The sequence below is a fragment of the Herpailurus yagouaroundi genome, unplaced genomic scaffold (genome assembly GCF_014898765.1).
Source record: "Herpailurus yagouaroundi ecotype Mexico unplaced genomic scaffold, PumYag 141, whole genome shotgun sequence".
NCBI lineage: Eukaryota > Metazoa > Chordata > Mammalia > Carnivora > Felidae > Herpailurus > Herpailurus yagouaroundi.
Window position 1 is genome coordinate 76,078,302 of NW_024412396.1, and position 19,001 is coordinate 76,097,302.

Sequence of the window (19,001 nt, forward strand, 5' to 3'; positions counted from 1 at the left end):
CCCCCCCCCTCAGCCCACTCCGTGGTCCCCGCAGAGCCCCTGGAGGGTAGAGGGCCAGCCTTGGGGTGTGGTCCGGGCGGAGTCAATGTGAGGTCACAGCGGGTGGGAGGAAGGCGGCAGGGACAGCTGTGGGGCCCTTCGTTCTGCGGTCGTTCGTTCCTGGCCTTCTCTGTAGGTCCCCAGAGGTCGGCTGTCGGCTGGGGGCACATACCCCACCCCACCCCCACCCCCCACTGGGCTGGAGCCAAGGTGGGAAACCTGGGTGCCGGGAGAGGGGACAGGCAGGGCACTGTAGCTGCTCCAGCCAGTAGCATGTGGGGGGGGGGGGGGAATGGCAGGAGGAGCTGAGGGACCCAGGTCACCCACTAGCCTGAGGCCTGCCCAGCACTGTCTGGCTGGCGGTGGGAAGGTGAGCCCAGCAGAGCCTGACGCTTCCTCCATCTGCTTGGGGGCCCAGGGAGCCCGGGACGTGCAGACAAGCAGGCCGAGGGGCTGGACATGGACAGCCGGAAGCATTTGGCTAATGCCTCGCTGGGGAAGAAGTCGGGGCTGCCGCTGCCCCAAGAGCTCGGGCAGCCCCCTCCCCCTGTGAGTGCGACCACGGCTTGGGGCCAGCCCGGTGCCCAGAGCGGAGCGCAACAGGTACTGCAGACTCAGGACTGGGTAAGCGGGACCCCAGAACTGGCTTTGCAGGTGGGTTGGTCGCAGCTTGCGGTAGAAGGGGCTCCTCAAGCCTCACGGAGGGCCGAATCGCACCTGATGGGAGGCACACGGTGTCCGCTGGGCGGCCACCATACTGTCTGTTTCTGCTGGGCTTGTCGGAGGGGCCTGCCTCAGTCTGCCCCAGCATCGCACCCTGGGCCGAGAGGGCGGCCCCCCGACAGCCACCCTGTGAGCAGGCAGGCAGGCAGGCAGGCAGCGGGGTTTGTCCCCAAACCGTAACCAAAATGTCGCTGGAGCCTCTGCCTGTGATGGCCCCGAACTGGAGGCATCTGTCTGTCCCCGACCTCATGCCGAGCAGGTGAGCAGCTGCCTGCCAGGTTCCAGGAGCCATGACGGGGGGCCAGGGCGCTGCCGCCCCAGCCCCAGGGGGTGCTTCAGGAGCAGAGGAGCCAGACCCCCGGAGGTTCTGTGTGGCTGCCTGTGCGCCAGGGTCGGACTCAGCAGGGTGCTTCCCAGGTGTGACCGGCTCGGCAGTGTGGTGAGCGGGAGCCTGTCAGGCTGTGCACTTGGGTCTGTGTGCATGCGCACTTGCTGCGGCCGAAGGTTTACATAAAAAGTTGGCGGGAGAAGGGAAGCGGGCTCCCTCCCGGAGCTGCCGCCGTGGCCCCCACCCGAGTGCCTGTGAGGGTCCTGGGGGGCAGGCAGGCAGACCCCCCGGTGTGGGGCTGACTCTCGGGACGGGCTGTCCGGGACTTAAACACACAGACGTGTCACTGCCACGAGGAGGGCGTGACTCGGGAGCCTGCGTCCCGAATGGGCGGTGGGGACTTGGGGGCACACTGGCAGCTCTTGGGCAGAGGCCACCGCTCGAGTGTGAGGTTCAGAGAGGCGGGCGGGCAGGGGCCGAGGGGGCAGCAGGGGAGCGGGGAAAGAACCGCCCAGCGGGAGGTGGCCAGGGGAGGGGGAGGGGAGCTGGGCCGAGGCCGGAGGAGGGCACAGATGCATCTCTGCAGACCTCCGGTTTTCTGGTTTGGGGGCACTGCCTCCCGCGTTGTCCTGCCGCTGCCCTCCTCTGCTTCAGCCCCTGGGGAACGTCAGCTGCCCACTGTGGTCTTGAGGGGCTACTCTGTGTCGACGTCTTGCCGGGTGTCCCTTCTCTTTGTTCCCCCCAGTGCGGAGTGCTCTTCCTCCAGACCTTCCCATGCCAGCCTCCCAGGGAGCCTCCCGCCTGGCAGACGTCAGTCAGCCTCAGCACTCCTCTCGTCTCTGTGTCATCCCCTCCCGAGCCCCACAGAACCGCCTTCATCCGCAGGGGTCAGCACGGTCCCCGTCGCCCCGCATGGTAATGACATGCCCGCAAGAGGTCATTGACCTCAAGGTGGGACCGAGGTCTAATGAGACTTCCCCTGATGGAGGGTCTGCCGCCACCCAGCCTCTCCCCGAGGGCCGGGCCGGCTGACGCACGCCTGCTTCCCAACAATCTCGCTGAAATGACCACCGGACAGAACGGGATGGGAGGGCTGGCCGACAGGAGTCACCTTGTGGTGGCGGATCCCAGCTTGGGCAGAGAAAGAGGGCCCGCTCCGGGCTGTGAGATGGGAGGCAGCAGAAACAGGTCGCTGCCCCAGCCCCCGAGCCCTAGTCCACGTGTGCCCTGTGAAATAGAAGTAATGGCCAAGGGTACCGTACGTTTGAAGAAAACCTCTGTCCCGCAGAAGGGCAGGACAGCTAGGGGAAAAAGGACCCAGAAGAGCCCCAGCAGTAGCTGTGTCACCATCCTCACGGTGACCTGTGCCATCTTGGAAGAATTAGTCCTGCAGCCAAACGAGAGGGACGTGAACGCGTCCGAGGTGACACCAGCACCGGGGGCGACGTGTGGTTGTGCCTGTTCGGTGCGGGAGAACGGACTGGGGCCCAGGCAAGCGGAGAGGGCACACGGCTGTGTGCAGAGCCCGCGTGCTTATCGACAGGCTGTAGGAGATGAACGAGTGGGAAAGGAATACGCTGAGCAGGAAACAGGCGAACCTGTTGGAGAGAAGCTTTAAAGCGCCCCAAAACATCACGGAGAAACTGACAGCAGGGAGACACCGGCCCTGAGAGGCCTCCTTAGACATTTCACACTTCAGCATCGTCAGCGATAAGCGTGCTAAATGTTTGGGGTGCTGGCTGGCTCAGTCAGTGGAGCGTGCAAGTTTTCATCTTGGGGTTGTGAGTTCGAACCCTGTGTTGGGTGTAGAGATTACTGAAACGGATAAACTGAAATAATGCTAAAGTTTTGCCTGCTCTTTTTCGGTACGTCAAACTGGTCAAATGGAAAAATAAGCAAGAGTAGGTTCAGCCCTAGCAGACATGAAATCATATTGCAAAGCGTTGGTTATCAAAGCAGTGGAGTCCTGGTGTGTGATGCATGGTTATCAGAACCAACTAGAAAGTCTGGAAATTGACTCAAATGCCCACAGACACCTGGTGTAGGGTTAAGATGGCGTCTCAAATCGGTGGGGGAGATGGGCTTTACGGCGAATCACGCTTGGCAGTGGCGTAGCTCTCCAGAAGACGGACAGTTGTAGCCACGCCTCATCCAACACCAGGGGCATAGGACGGCCTTTCTAACCTAGCCTCAAAGTCCCGGAGCCGTGAAAGAAACAACAGTTACACGTGACCACATGTGGAAAACCGACAAAACTGAGGGGGGTAAAATACACACCAGGAACAAAGGCAGAGATGGCTGATGGATGAGCCATGACACTCGGTGAGAATGGGTGGGGGCGGTCTTGTCCTTGCTCGGCACCAGGAACGCTGGTTTACACAAGTGAAAGAATGAACCCAGACTGTCGCCTAACACCACATGCAAAAGTTAACTCAAAGTGGATCACACACCTACAACCGCAAAACTCCTAGGAGAAGACAGGAAAGCTTCGTGTTGGACTTGGCAGTGATTTCTTGGATGCCAACAGCTCCAGCAACAAAAGTAAAAAATAGCTAAATTAGGCGTCATCAAAATTAAAACCTTTTGGTCATCAGAGGACACGGAAAAGTCAACCTGTGGAACGGGAGAACATTTGCAAAGCACACATCTGATAAAGGATGAATGTCTAGAACGTCCAGAATGCATAATGAACTGCTGAAACTCTAAACAGAGCAACAACCTGAAGCAAAAATGGGCAAAGGGCCTGGACATTTCTCCAAAGTTATACCGATGGTCAAGAAAGATGTAAAAAGCGCCCAACATCATCAGCCCTGGGCCGGCAGTGGAAAGGAAAACCACAGCACACAGCTCGTCACGCCCGCGAGGATGGCTACCGCAAGAAAAGAGAGGAGTACTGGCGAGGTTGTGGGGAGATCGGAGCCCTGTGCGTGCTGGTGGGAGTGTGGAGTGGCACGGCCACCGTGGAAGCAGTGTGGAGTCCCTCGCGAGACGAGGCATAGAACTACCCTGGAATCCAGCAAGCCCCGCTCTGGGCACGAATCCAAAAGAACCGAAAAGCAGGGACTCTAGCACACCCGTGTTCGAGGCGGCGTGATTCACACTTGCCACGAGGCGGAAGCAGCCTGGGTGTCTGTCCACGGGTGCATGCGAGGTATACTATCACGGAATGTTACTCAGCCAGATGTTACCATGTGGACGAACCAGCAAGACGTGATGCTTCAGACACGGGAGGACAGACACCACGTGATCCACATATTTGAGGTCCCTAGAGTGGTCAGGCTCCCGGAGACAGAAAATAGGATGGGGGTGGGGAGTGAGTGGCGACGGACGGTGCTGGTGGGCTGAATGTGCTTCATGACGCTGCACCGTGCGCCGTAGATGATGATGTTTGTGTGTCATTTACCACACAGAAGAAGAAAACGTAGACAGGAAGAAAGGGGAGCACAGGCAGCTGCTCAAGGCCCCGGAAGGAAGTGCTGGTGAGCAACGTGCAAGTAACCAGCAGGCGGGCGGGCACTCGAGAGCAGCGTGAGCCTGATGGAAGTTCTGGAAGGTCTGGAGAGAGACGGAGCGAGGCTGCCTGGATCTTGGAGCCCCACCAGCTGCCCCTGCGGGGCTGGGGCCAGTCTGCACTGGACACTGAGGTCAGGAGATAACAGGAGCTGTCCCCAGGCCCTTCCTGCCCTGACTCCCAGCAGCTGGCAGAGGCACCAGGGGCGAGGCCCGAGGGACAGAGGCCAGACAGCAGCAACCTGCTCGGAAACCCAGTTGTCAGAACAGAGGGCTTCTTGCAGAGACGGGAGCTCCAGAGGCCAGAAAGAAAGGGAAAGGTTGGGGTGTCGGGCTCGTCGGTCAAGCATCCAACTCTGACACGCTGCACACAGCAGAGAATTGCCTTTTCGTCCCGTTGGACTTTAGGGAGTCAACAAGTAACAGCGCCCTCATCCCTCCTGAAGCCCTGACACAGGGCAAGAGTGGTGCTTGAGCAGGAGATGCCCCTGGGCCGGAGCCCCAGAGCGGCGGGAGCAGCCCAGGAGGAAAGTGGGAGGCAGCAGGTGACCAAGAGCTGACAGATGTCACAGTCACCTCTCTGCTGACGCCGTGCCCGACAGGCCATGCCCCTTCTGCCGAGCTGCACGCAACAGCTGGCAAGGACTCCGAGGCAAGAGGGCCAGGCGGTTCGGGGAGCAGAAAGCTTCCAAAGTGTTCACGTGAAACCCTGGGATCTGGAAGAGAGACACTCCCTTCCGTGTAACTTGGAAAGGGTTCTGTTTTTTGGGTTTTTTTAAATTTTTTTTTTTAACGTTTATTTGTTTTTGAGACAGAGAGAGACAGAGCATGAACGGGGGAGGGGCAGAGAGAGAGGGAGACACAGAATCGGAAGCAGGCTCCAGGCTCCAAGCCATCAGCCCAGAGCCCGATGCGGGGCTCGAACCCACGGACCACGAGATTGTGACCTGAGCTGAAGTCGGACGTTTAACCGTCTGAGCCACCCAGGCGCCCCAAGGGTTCTGTTTTTTTAAAAATACACTTTCAGCAAATCATACAGAGCTCTTAATAGATAAACAACAGAATTGAAATGTTCGGCAGAAGGGTTGGAATATGAAATTGAAATCGCCTGGAAAATCAGAGAGAGAGGTGGGAAGCAGGAGAGGAGAGGAGAAGCCGAGGAGCCTTCCAGAAAGACCCGCGTGCAGCTGAAAGGGAGTGAGGGCGGCGGCAGAAAGGCCGGGCCTGCGGCGCAGTGCTCGCGGGAAGGGCAGTTAGCGGTGAAACCTCACAGCGTTATTAAGCAAAGGTGAAAGCTGATCATCTGAATTTGCGTCACCCGAATTAACTCTTAAAAACCTGAAGACGGCAAAGAGAATTCTAGAGTTGTCCCAGAAATTCCCTAAATGAAGAGCGTAAGGGTGGGTGGTCCCCAGCGATTAGGAAAGGAGCTCTCCCCGGCGGTGAGGTGGAAAGCGTAGAAGCCACTTGTGCGTACAGAGCAGGCCGCACCCTGACGCCAGTGCTGCGGGAGAGCAGGGCCGGGACTAGGGCAGGCGGGAGTGATGGGCCCATCCGACTGTGGCGCAGGTGGAGAGCTCCTGAATGCGGGGTAGGTAAAGCCAGCAGCATCGGAAAGACCAACCTTCGCGACCGTGATGCCTCCCAGGCTCCCACCCTCCAGGAGACCAGGGACTTTGTGTCCTCACAGCCCTGCGCCCAGTGCCTAGGATGGTGTGGGGGGAGGGGGGGCGGCAGCGTAGGTGCAAGATGACTACGTATTGAGTGAACACAGTTGTGTATGTACAAAAAATACCGTACCCCAAGGACAAAGGAATCTAGAAACCCATTTGGTAAAATGGTCTACGTTAACCGAGAAGGAAGACCGTGTCATTACTTCAGTAGATACTGAAAAACAAATTCCACTACCTTTTCTTTAAAACAAAACAAATATGACAATTAAAAACAATTTTGTGAAATTGAAGTGTAATGGGTACGCGGGGAAAAGCTGCTGATTCTTAGTAAGGTAGGGAGAGGTGGATAGGTCTATAACCCGCTAAAGCACGGCTATCAAGAGCCCTGAGTGGTCTTCCCCAGAAGTGTTTCTCACAGGCGCGGGCAGCAGGCAGGAACGCAGGGCATCACCGTGACGATGGACACACCGGGAGCCCGGCCCGTATGGAAGTCAGGCAAATGAAAGCCATAAATACCTGAAAAGAAAAAATGAAACGGTCACTCTTGGCAGCTAATCCGTTGCGTATCTAGGAAATCCGTGCAAGCCCCTTAAGAGAAAAGGCCACTAGTAAAAGAGGAAGCTTGGATACATGATCTCCGTCGAAAACCTCATGGTTTTTCTGCATACTAAAGATAGCCGACCAGAAAATGTAAGCGGGAAAAAGGAGGCATTCCCTTTAACAACAGAAACTGCAAAGTCCCTGGGAATGAGTCCGTTCTTGGGATGAATCCTGTGGCACGAGACTGAGTAGCACAGAGGATACCCAACGGGAAGCTTTACCACCTTATTTGACGGGAAGACTTGATGTTTTGAACCTGCCACGTTCCCCCAAAGTAACTAATTCAGTGCAATACTATTAAAAAAAAAAAATTTCCATGAATCTTGAAAATTTTACCCTAAATGTACCTATGTTTCCACTCATGTTTTAGTTACCTGTGGCTCTGTAACAAGTGTCCCTAAGACTTAGCAGCTTAAAACAACAATAAACATGTTTGTCCCAGTGTCTATAGGTCAGGGACTTGGGAACTGCTTAGCTGGGTGGCTTTGGCTCTGGTTATGGGCAAGACGTCAGAGCCATAGTCATCTGAAAGTTGAATAAGCCTGGAGAACCCACTTCCACAGTGGCTCGTTCGCACGGCTGGTGAGTCAGTGCTGGCCGTGGGCAGGAGGTCTCAGCTCCTCACCATGTGCCCTCTTCCCGGGGCTGCTCGAGTCCTCGTGTCCCGAGGCTGGCTTCCCCCAGAGCGGATGGTTCAGGAGAGAACAAGGAGGAAGCTTCAGCGTCTTAGGACTGCCTTGGACTCACACTCCATCGTGTCTACAACTTCCTATTGGACACAAGGTCACCACTACATAACGTGGCAGGGAGGACACAGGGCCTGAGCACCAGGGGCACAAATCTCTGGATGCCACCGTAGAGGCTGGCTAACACGGGCAGTCTAACGTAGTCACGTGCCCAGCAAATCGAGAGCAGGGGAAGTGAGGGGAGTCTATACCAAGAGCCGCCATAGTGCGGCTGCGGGGCACCAGGGGCAAAGATAAGATGTCAGGAACGATCAAAGAGGAGACAGAGTCTGGAAGGGAGTGACAGCCTGGCGTTAACAATATAGAAGCTTGAGCCGGCGGAGCACATAACTGTCAATCTGGAATTTCGTGCCCAGCAAAAGCAATCTTTTAAGAAGAGGGGAAAGTAAATAAATAAAAGGGTAGGCAAAATAGGAGAAAACCAATTTGCCCCGGCAGGACCTCACCCCGGTTGTGAAGAACAGAGCTCACAGAGCGGGAAGGTGATCTCAGATGGGAGGGGGTGCCAAGAAGCAAGAGACTCGGGGTGGGCGGATGCGCGCCCATGGTGGCGCGAGTGTCAGGACGGCATCTGCAAGTGGCGCTGGGTATTCGGAAGGCCCTGCGGTGTCCCCCCGATGGGCCCATCCGTGAGCTTAGGGTTCGGTGAGTTCGCGTGTGGGCGGTGAGTACACCGAGGGAGGGACGAGACAAAGCACGAGGTCCCGCAGCAGGTGTAATCGCCGATGTCGGTCCGGTCGATGGACGCACGGAGACCAGACGCCCCACTCACAAGGCAGCCATTGTCAGATGGATTAAAAACAACCCGGTCCCTCGATGTGCGCATGAACGTGCATGGAGAGACACGTGGGAACGTTCCAACCGAGTGGGACGGGGACCTCCCACGCACAGTCTCCCATCTGTTCGCGGCCTGCTTTGGTGCCAAACTGCCTTTCGGCCTGGAGTTAGAGCGGGTGGGTGCCTCTCCACGTGGCAGCAGGGTGACCCGGCAGACATGCTCGTGAGTGAAGGAAGCAAGTGGTGCCGTATGTGTGCAGCGTGGCTTCCTTTATTCAGGGTTCAGAAATGTGCATACATCACTGCATAGTAAAGATACTGTTTGAAAAAATAAAGATTTTTTTTTGCAAATTTACTTGGAAGAGAAACCAGACACGAATTTTGAAACAGAAGAGCAGGCACCGCTTGTCTGCTCTAAGCTCCAGCAATTAAAATTGTACGCGTTGGGACAGACAGACCGCACAAGTGGTCCACGATCCAGTGCCAATAGTCTGGAAACGGGCCCCTGTGTAAGTCTGGGGATTTGATCTGTGCTTCGCACGGATTGCAGAACAGTGAGGAAACAGACTTTCCCACGAATGGTGTCGGGGTAACTGGCTGCCCATTGAGGAGATCATAAGGTAGACTCCTCACGTGTCCTCAAACGCACACCAAGTGTTAGGACCAAACCACGGATGTGCCAGGAGGGTGTGTGAGAGCATTGTCAGAATCTCACGGAGGGGCGCCTGGGTGGCTCAGTCGGTTGGGTATCTGACTTTAGATCAGGTCGTGATCTTAAGGATCACGTGAGTTCGAGCCCCACGTCGGGCTCTGTGCTGACAGCTCAGAGCCTGGAGCCTGCTTCGGATTCTGTGTTCCCTCGTTCTCTGCCCCTCCCCAGCTCTGTCTCTCTTCTCTCTCTCCCTCTCTGTCTCAAAAGTAAATAAACGTTAAAAATTAAAAAAAAAAAAAAAAAAAAAAGAATCTCTCGGTGGGAAATTCCTCCCTGGGGCCACGCACAGAACCCACGAGGGGAAATGCTGACAAATCTGACTGCAGTTTTTCAAGGCCTCAAAGACACACATTCTAAGACGTCTGGAAGGATTGCCTGTGGCACGTGTGACATTCCCAACCAGAGTCCACAGAGAGGCGCTTCGCAGCAGCAGGAGAGCCGTGTCCAGAGCTGGGTAGGAGAGCGTCTGAAGTACGTGGGCTTACAGTTCGTGGCAGGAGGAGATGGCCGACATGACGGGGACCGTGCCTGGGGCCGGGGGGGACTCAAGTCGCTCTGTCCTGCTGGGTTTTCAGAAAGCCAGCTGGTGAGAATTGTCCCCTGTGGACTTATTCATTAATCTTTGCTCCTGCCTGTAACTTGCAGTGAATTTCTTTTGTTGTCCTTTTCCTAGCTTCTTGAATTTCCTGCTTTGCAATCTGGCCTGTGGCTTTTTTTCTAACTTTCCAGCATTTAAAACTTCATCTTCACAGGACAGGAGCGCACCCTGGATCCTCGCTCATCTCTAAGTGAGTCGGCACATAGTATGGATTTTCCTTTTCGCGCGGGTGGATGAGAAGGGTGTTTTGGAAAGCCCACGCCAATATGCCTCCGCCATTAATTGTTCATTGCGTTGTGTGGCTTTGCGCTCGCCTACTGTGACCCGTACGAGTCCCGTGCTGGCGCATCTGCTTCGTCGGTGGCCTGAAACCAGGCTGATGTGTGCGGTGCTCCGCTTGTTGGGTGAGAGCGCGCGTGGTTCTCTGTGGGTCAAAGTCACGCGCGCGCGTTCCGTGACTGTTAGATCCCTCATCTTAGTTACCGAAGTCTTTATCGCTAAGATTCTGTGCTACTTTTGTTAACGCGCACGCACGCGTAATTTGGAACAAGAGCCCCGCCCCAGCCCTTGGGGTCGCAGGTGGCACTGCCCTGCACCCACTCTTCCAGCTCTCACAGCTGCTCCCCCAGTTTGAACGAGCACGCGGGCACTGCTGCTTCTCGCTCCCTCACTTTCTGATTCTGTGCCTCCCAGAGACTGAGGGTACGGCACCGCCCCCCCGCCCCCACTGTGTGGTTTCAGGCTTTTCCCCTAAATCCGCTTGCAGTGTGCGCTGTCCAGTGACTGTGTGGGCTTCACCCACGTAGCACATCCACTGAGCACAGAGCACCATGACCAGCGCGTACACACACGCACGCACGCACACACAGTGCTTTGCTTCTCCCTGGAGTTAATCGTGGCACACCCCCCCCCCCATCTGATACGCACCGGTTATTAATCCTTTCCCGAAATTCCCTCAACGCTGGATACTTCCCACAAATACCCTGACACATCAGGCAGGGCCCCTCAGGGTGGCTGGGTAGTGCCGTCTCCCTCTGTCCCTCCCAGTGCTACCCATGACCTGAGAATCGGCCTCCCTGAATTGTGATTCCAGGATTGGGGACCCTGTCCTCACTATGCACGCTCTCCTTGGGGACCCCAGCCACATCCAGAAGCTGCTGTGCCTGTGCTAATGAGGCTCACTCCTCCTCAGAGCCCCAGGCATGTGGACAACTGCCCGTGGCCGCTCCGGAGTCCCACAGGCCGCGCTTGGGGGAAGTCCGGAGGCCAGCTCTGTTCCCAGGGGAGGCTGCTCGTCTGGGGCGCCCCGCCAGCCCCTCCTCTGCAGGACCCCTGTTCCTGGGCCCTCAGACTCCCCACTCACTGGTTTGCTCCCTTGTTTCGGTGGACTGCCTCATCTAACAGCTGCCCAGAAGGGTCCAGAAGATGTTTGAGTCCTCGACTATAAAGTTGTTAAACTGTCTTTATTGTGCCTCCACACTTGCATGGCATTTCTCAGTGGGAGATCCTCCTTTCAGGATCTGTGAGGCACCGTCGTATTGCCTCTAAACTCGAGTGTTGCTGCCCAGTGCCCTAGATGGTGCGGACCTCAGGTCCTTTGTGTGTGCCCTGCCTTTCAGTCTCTGCGACTTTCTGAGCTCTTCCTCCACCGCCGCTGTTCTGATGGCACAGCTCTACCCCTGGTGCAGGTCGGTCTCCTCTCGTCCTGTGTGAGCCCTTCCAGCCTGGAGCCCCGTTCCTCTCGACTCTGGAAGTGCGTGCGTGCACTCTTTCTTGTGGCACTCTCCTCCTGAACCTTTGATTCACTGGATGTTGGCCTACACGGATGATCTAGTTTCCTCGTGATTTGTTACCTAGTTGTGATCGCTTCGTTTTTGTTTTTTTAATCTTTTTTTTCTTTTAAGTTTATTTATTTTGAGAGAGAAAGAGAGCGTGCACACATGCACGTGTGTGCAGAGAAGGGGCAGAGAGGGAGAGAGAGAATCCTAAGCAGACTCCCCACTGTCAGCACAGAGCCCGACTTGGGACTCCATCCCACGAACCGTGAGATCGTGACCTGAGCCCAAACCAAGAGTTGGATGCTTAACCGACTGAGCCCCCAGGTGCCGGGTTTTTGGCGTCTTGCCAGTCCTGATTATCAGTCACATTTGCCATAACGACGCTCTGTAACGATTTCCTTGATCCACAGCGCGAACCCTCGCTCTCCACTCGGGGGTCTGAGGTCAGCAGGACCTGCGTGTCCTCTGCTTGCCTCCCAGTGTCAGGGGTCCCCCTGGGGGCGCCGCGCTCACAGCCGGTGGTGGGGACCCAAGGGGCGCCCTGGAGCGCACGGGCATCCTCAGAGCAGGTGCTCTGCTGCGGACCTGCCCCCCCCCCACCCCCATCCTGGGGCAGCAGACCCTAGCAGGAGCTGCCAAAGTGCCGTGGCCACAGGGAGGGAGGGGCAGCACCACCTGTCTGAGCCACGCCACATCTGCGCTGAGCTCCGCTTGCTGTCTGAGTGCTTCTTTCCCACACTCCGTCTTCCTCTTCCAGAACAAGCCGGGGGGGCGGGGGGGGGCTCTTTCCTGTCCCCCAGTCTCTCCTTATGATCACTCCAGAGGGACTTGAGACGCAGCGGCCCACCTGTGGGTCCCATCTCTCCTGAGGCTCCCGCGGGCCAGCCCCCACCTCCGGGCACCAGTGGGGAGGGCCGGGGCCTCGGCTGTGCGGACTTGGCGGTCCGCCCTCGAGCAGGAAAGCAGGCCCAGGTGGTTGGGCCACGGGGCCTGAGGCTGCAGCGCGGACACCCGGAGGCTGAGCCCGAGCCCGGGGAGGAGCGAGCAGACTGCACCTCGGGCGCGCGAGGTGAGGGGCAGAGGGTCGGCGGCCCGCAGGTGTGGCCCGCGCCCACCGCCTCCGTGTCCCCGCAGGTGTGCCAGCCGGCCGAGAGCGGGCGCCGGAGCCACCGCTGGAGCGTCAGCATCGACGAGCGCCGGCGACTGGCCGTGCAGGGCGGCCGGGAGAAGCCGGGGACCGCCGGGCCCCCCTCCCACTCCAGGGTGTGCGGGGGGGGGGGGTGGGGGGGCCGCGGGGAGGCGGCGGCGGCGGCGGCGGGGCGGGGGGACGGGAGGGGGCGGGAGGGAGGCGCGGGGCGCGAGACAGCCCTTGCCCGGCGACTCCTCTCCCTGGCTCGCCCCGCCCCCTGACCCCGCGGTTGCCCTCAGGACCTCTCGCGGCTCGTGGCCCAGCTGGTGTCCGGGGACGTGGCCAAGGACGTGCTCCTCCCCCACGCTCCAGGCCCTCCGAGGCCGCCAACGCCTTCCAAGCCTTCCTGGCCCCGAGCGCGCCCTTGTGGCAGACCGTGACTTTGGAGGCGCAGCTCTCGAGGTCCCCGCCCTCCTAAGAGCCCAGTGTCTCAGCCCAGTGTCTGTCTTTCAGCGCCTTTCCTGGGGGGCGCGGCGAGGGGGGTGGCGGCGGCTGAGCTCTCTTCACACCCCACCAGGGGCTCATGAGTCTTCGGATGGGAGAACAGGTCCTCCTGGACCCTCTGGCTGCCCGAGGCCTTGGAGGCCATCTGTGGGAGGGATGCCTTGCCCCGGCCCAGCCTCCAGGAGGCCACGGGGAGGGGCCTGGGGGATAGGGCAGAGCGGGGCCTTCCAGGATAGCCCCCCACACCTTCCTGGGGTCAAGCAGCTGCGAGTGGCTCCAGGGCAGGGGGCGTTGGGACGCGGAGTGGGGCATGTTGCCCTCACAGGCCCCACGTACAGAGCCTGGTCATGACCAAGTCCTCTGCCCAGCCCTGTCCTCCAGGAGGGTGGCATTTAATGTCATGAACTGCTGGGTACTGACGCCACCCAGTTTGGGGACACCAGGTCTTATGTTGGGCCCTGTTCCCCCGGAAGGCCCAAAGGGGCACACATAACCCTGGGGGAGCAGAACACGGACCGGGTGCCGAACACAGAGGGAGGCTTCCTGGAGGAGGTGGTGCCTCCCCACCTCCATACAGTGCTTGGTGGGCAGAGGGCCCGGGGTGACCATGAAGCGCTGGCCCTGGACCCACTGTGGTCCACGGGGTCCGCTTCGGGGGGGGGGGGGGGGGGGGGGGGGGGGGGGAGTCCTGAGCCGGGGGTGACGAGGCAGAACCACATTCGGAGAGATCAAGCTGGAGAGGGCAGGAAGGGGGGAAGTGACCGCAGGCTCCCAGCCCTCGGGGGCACCGGACAGACAACAGTGGGTGGCGGGCACCATTCCCTGGATTTGGTGATGGACTCCCGGGCTGACCGGGCTTCTGTGTGGGGGCAGCTGGGGGGAGGGGACTGTGGACAAGATGAGGTGAAGAACCCCACGCCTGGGCTCTGCACACACCGGCCTCCCTTCCGGAGCGTCCTGCCCCGATGCTGCTGCCCCACAGGACCCCGGGGTGAGGTCTAGGCAGGGCCTGGGGGACATCGTGATCCCCTCCCCCTCCTCCCTAGGGACCTCCGATGACGTGGTGGGGGGTGGGTGTCAGGCGCCAGGCTCCATGCTGGGCAGGAAGACCCCCACCCCCACCAGTGCTCACGGTCCAGAGTGGGAGCTGAAGTGTCAACGGCTAGGACAGAGCGACACGTACTTCGATGTTCTTTGCCGCTCAGTGACTTTAAAGGACTCCCATGTTGTCACTAGAGAGCCAGCGGTTCACTGGGCTGAGCTACCGGCTCTGGTCTTGCCTGGGGAGCCTCTCAAGGCTGGTCAGCGGGTGGTGGGTCCAGGATGCTGGAAGAGCCAGCCCTTTGCCTTCCAGGTGGTGTCAGGGCCTCTCCCCTGCATGAGGTCTCCCCAGCTGGGAGCCAGGCACCCCACACTCCCCACTAGAGCGGCAGAGCAGAGAGGTTGGGCGGCGGGGCAGGTGGGGACCTTCCCCAGGAGAGCGGGGCCCAGGACAGGGGTCACTCACCACCTGCAGACGGTTTTGCTGTCACTGGGACCGTTGGTTCCTACGGCCGCCCTGACAGACGGCCACAGACTTCACGTCCTCAAGCAGACGTAGGGACTGTGAGGTCTGCAGAGGCCAAAGCAGATCTCAGCCTGGGTGCGGGCAGGGCTGCCTTTTCTTCCGGAGGTCTTGGAGAGAATCTGTCTGGCCTTTTGCAGCTTCTAGAAGCTGCCTGCAACCCTTGGCCTGTGGCTGGCCCTTTCCTCCACCTTCAAAGCCAGCAGCATGGCGTCCCTCTGTCCCTGCCACACGTCTTCTCGGGGGCTTCTACGTCTTCCAACTTCAGGCCCCGTGCTGATGTCGGGCCCCTGGTCCTGCGGCTACTCTGAAGTCCTGGCTTGGCAGTGCCCCCGCCCCCCCCCCCTCCACCGCCCCGCTCCGGGGGACCTGGCGTACGCAGGGTCAAGGCGAGGACGCGGATAGGCACGCGTGCTGGTTCAGGGTGAGGATGCGGACATCTTTTGGGGGGCGCTCTGCTTTCCACAGGCGGCCCTGGCATCGAGTGGGCAGAACTGGAGTGCTGTTTCAATCCCGCAGAGCACAGAACCCCCCCTGCAGCCAAGAATGACGGGGCCCCAGGTGTCCACAGTGCCCCGGCCGAGCGTCCCTGGGAGGCAGGGGGGTCCATCCAGCAGACGGTGCACGGCAGTAGGATGAGCGGGGAGGGAGAGTCCTGGGGCGGCATCCGTCTGGTGAGGGCATCCCCCGGGCCCCCCTGAGGGACACCGCAGTGCTCCCCACCGTATGTCCACTCTTAGCGGCTCCTTCCCTTCCTTTCAGCCAGGCGGGTGTCTCTTCCAGCTCCAGTAGCGACAATGCGTCCCTCCCAGGACTCACGGGGAACCCCCCAGGTGGTGGGCCATCAGGGAACACCTCTGAGTTAGGGAAGACCTTTGGAGACATCCCTGGGCTGAGGGCATTGGGGTGCTCTGGCGGCAGGGGGGGGGACAGTGTCCCACACGCAGGCTTGCCTGTGCTGACCGCGTGCTGTCCTAGCACCTGTCTGTGCTCACGAGGCAGGCCAGCTTGGGACAGAGAGCAGAGGCTGCTGTGGACGTGCCGGGTGGGAAGGGGGGACTTGCAGCGCCCCAGAACTGCTGTGTGCCTGGGACGTGTTGTTCGTGTCCTCCCAGGGCCAGCATCGCCCCCGCTGAGAAAAAGGACTTCGTTGGCTTTGCAAGAGCACGTGTGTTCACTGTCGAACAACCTGAGGATAAAGTTTTAAAATCTCACCCACAATTTCATCAAGATAAGGCTACTGACGTCAGGTGAAGGTCACCCGGAGGTTTCTAGAGGCCTAGGCAGAGGGCACGTGGGAATAAAGTAGAGAGCTCCCCCTTGAAGATTAAAAAAAATTAATTTAAAGGGAAAACATGATTGCTGAATTAGATGTGTCTTCACCCCAAGTTTAAAAGCTGCTCCTAAGTTTATTTTTAGAAATTGCAAAAATCAAGAGCCAGCGTCACGTGGCTTTGGCAGCGGGCTCCCCTCAGACAGCGCTGGCTGCTGTCTGACTTCCAGTGCTGCGGAGCGGGCCCTGCCCCCACTGGGGGCTGGCGGGGGTCTCAGGTCTACACCAGCCTGAGCTCACCACCCCCACGTGGCCACTCAGGCTTTGTTTGGGTTCCATCCTCATTGACTGCATTTAAGGTCCGGGTTTATGTGTCTGAAGACGTTTATTTCTTGGATTCTTCTAGGTTTACAGAGGTTTTCCTGAGGCCCTTAGACCCACACCAGAGCTGGCCGGGGACCCTTCCTTCCTGTCTTGGGTGACACCGTCTTTCCCTCAGGGCTGAGTCTTCCCGCTCTGAGTGTCACTGCAGAAGCGAGGGTCAACCTGGCTTTCTGTCCGTGTCTGCCGTGTCTGCGATCTGTGCTTCCCGATAAACAGCTCTACTGACCCCTGACGGCCGGGTTCAGGCACGGTGGGCCTCAGTGCAGATCCTGCTGAGCACGGCCTGCAGGCCCCTTGTCACTCCGGGACACCGATCTCTGCGCCCCCTCCGAGCCCTCTGCCACTGGAGCCTCTGCATCTTCTCAGCCCCCGCCGGGTGCCACCGCCAGGGGTCCCCCGAAGAAAGGTCACTCCGAGCCCTCCAGTGGCGAAGCCCGCGCCCCGTGGGCCCTGAGGCGTGCCGCACCCGCGCAGGGCTGAGGGTCCCTCCTTCCCAACGTCCTGACCTCTCTCAACAATTGTCCCCTCACCCTCTCAGGACACGTGACCTCATCGTGTATGATCATCCCTGCCTTCCTCCCCACTGGGCTGTGTGCTCCCCGAGGGCAGAGATCGCGTCTCCTTACCCCCTGCCCCTCCCCCCCCCCACCCCCCCCCGCCCATCTAAACTGTGGCACCAAGCAGACGTTCCACAAGTAACGGTCGAACAAATAAATTCTTGTTTCCGTTGCTTTGTCTTGCCCGCAGATGGTCTCCAGCCTTCGCCCCATCGGTAATCTGACGTCGCGCCCCGTGCTGCTTCAGACTTATTCCAGAATGCTGTGATTGTGAGGAAGCGAGTTTCCTCGGCTGTTAATCTTGCTTCCAGTCTGCTGTTTTGTCATCCATTACTTGGGCTTCTGATTAGCGATCGCACGTTCCTCTCATGTTCGTTCGTGACTGGTGGCACTCCTGGGGAGTCCTCTTCTGCTTCAGGAGCGTTCTCTACGGGGTTTGCGCTGGCCCCTCGCCTCCTCCCTCCCTCTTCCAGTTTCTCTGTTGTTGGATGTGTGGACTTAGCCGCACAGAACATCCCTGTGAATGTCTGTTTGCACTGCTAACTAATGGACGAATTCATAGAATTTCTGCAATTGACATTGAATTTCTGCAATTTACCCGGGATCTGTCGACCGCCTCAGGGCTGGTTTAGGGCAGGGCGCTGGATGTTAGTCTGGAAAGGGGAGAAAGCCGCGTGGAAGCTGGCGGGGGCTCGGTGGTGTCTCCTGAGGTCTTCTTAAATGCCACTCCGCTCTGTGAGGGGCGTATCCTTACCTTTTGTGGGGAAGCTCAGGATCCGGACGGCTTCCCTGAGATGCTGGCCTCTGGTGGCCCTGCCTCCCACGCGAGGGCCCTGCCCGCCCATCCCCAGCTGCGCCTCCCCACCCCTGTCCCCTTGCAGGGAGGTCAGCGTCCGCCTTCTCAGCTGGGGCAGGGCCCTGGTGCTCAGGACGAAGCCCTTCCTGTGTCTGGGACCGAGGCAGAGGCAGGCACTTTACAAGACACGATGGACGTTTTGGGCTCTCTCCACCCCCAATGGCCAGCTGGGCACTTTTTGGTAGTTGTGACGTTTTGGCCAATTTGTTCCGTATTGGAAGATTTCACGACGCGGCTTCGCCGTCCAGATGAGGAGGTTCAGGCCAGGGCGTCGGGAAGGGGGCCTATGGCGGGGGAGGGACGCCACTCCACGACCACCTCCCCGGTCACGTTTGGGGAAACCACCTCAGCGTGTTTGCCCCGAGTCCTGCACCTGAACTCCTCCTTCCCCCCTCCTCCAGCTCCCATAACCCCCCTGCCCCTCGGCTGCCCTCCTGGCTGACTTCCTCAGAGAGTGAGTGGGCATTTCCTCTTCTGGAGCCCTGGGCTGCACTACCCTCCTTGGAACCCCACCTGGCTCTGCGCTCCTGCCCACCTTCCTAGTCCCCTGCAGGGACCCTATGGGGTGGGGTTCCCATATGGCTCTGTCCCTGCCGCTCCCACTGCTGCGGAGACCTGTGCTCAGCCTGGGGGGGGGGGTCCCTCAACTAAACTGCACCCCCTCTAGCCACAGACCTGCCCCTGCTGCGTAAAGGGCAGGAACACACAATGTTGCTCAGACCACCAAGCTGGAGACCAGATACTTCCTTTTCCTTGCCCCTCAAGAGTGATGTCGCTCCTGGCTCCAAACTTCGGCTGGGACACCTGCTTCTCTCCCCCTGGGATGCCACCCCCTCCCCCTCATGCTCTTTCAGGCTGGGCCCACCAGCCTTGCATCCTCCACAATCCTTGGACCTTAAGTGACAAGCACACACGTGCCCAGTTAGGGTCCTGAGGGGGGCTGAGAAAGAGAAGCAGGTACCTTGTTCCACACAGAGGCGGTCCTTCCAGCCTCAGGGCCCACCTCCCCAACCTCATGGGCGGCAGACCGGGCTTGGCCTTTTCATGAGGCCACAGTTCAGGGAGGCCGCACCAGCCGGGGAACTTGCCCATGTGGATGGGGGCATCACCAGTGTCCAAGCATGGCCATGGGGGCTGGGCAGTGAGGGCAGAGACAAAGACCCCCCTGGGGTGGGTGGAGAGAGCCAGGCCTGGAAGGGAGGTGTGCAGCAGCAGGGCCATGTGGCTGAGGCTGGGTGGGCGGCTGGGAT

The 19,001-nt window shown here is 59.3% G+C and overlaps 1 protein-coding gene across 1 annotated transcript in view; it reads left to right on the top strand.

Moving 5' to 3' along the window:
* TEX22 (testis expressed 22) overlaps window positions 1-17,470 on the top strand; it is an 18,248-nt gene extending 778 nt beyond the window's left edge. Inside the window, 7 exon segments of the mRNA XM_040478456.1 lie at window positions 176-249; window positions 458-663; window positions 12,619-12,747; window positions 12,913-12,979; window positions 12,982-15,542; window positions 15,797-15,931; window positions 16,361-17,470. Coding sequence (XP_040334390.1) covers window positions 176-249; window positions 458-663; window positions 12,619-12,747; window positions 12,913-12,979; window positions 12,982-13,091 — 586 coding nt within the window. The 3' untranslated portion in view covers window positions 13,092-15,542; window positions 15,797-15,931; window positions 16,361-17,470.
* Window positions 17,471-19,001: the final 1,531 nt, after the last annotated feature.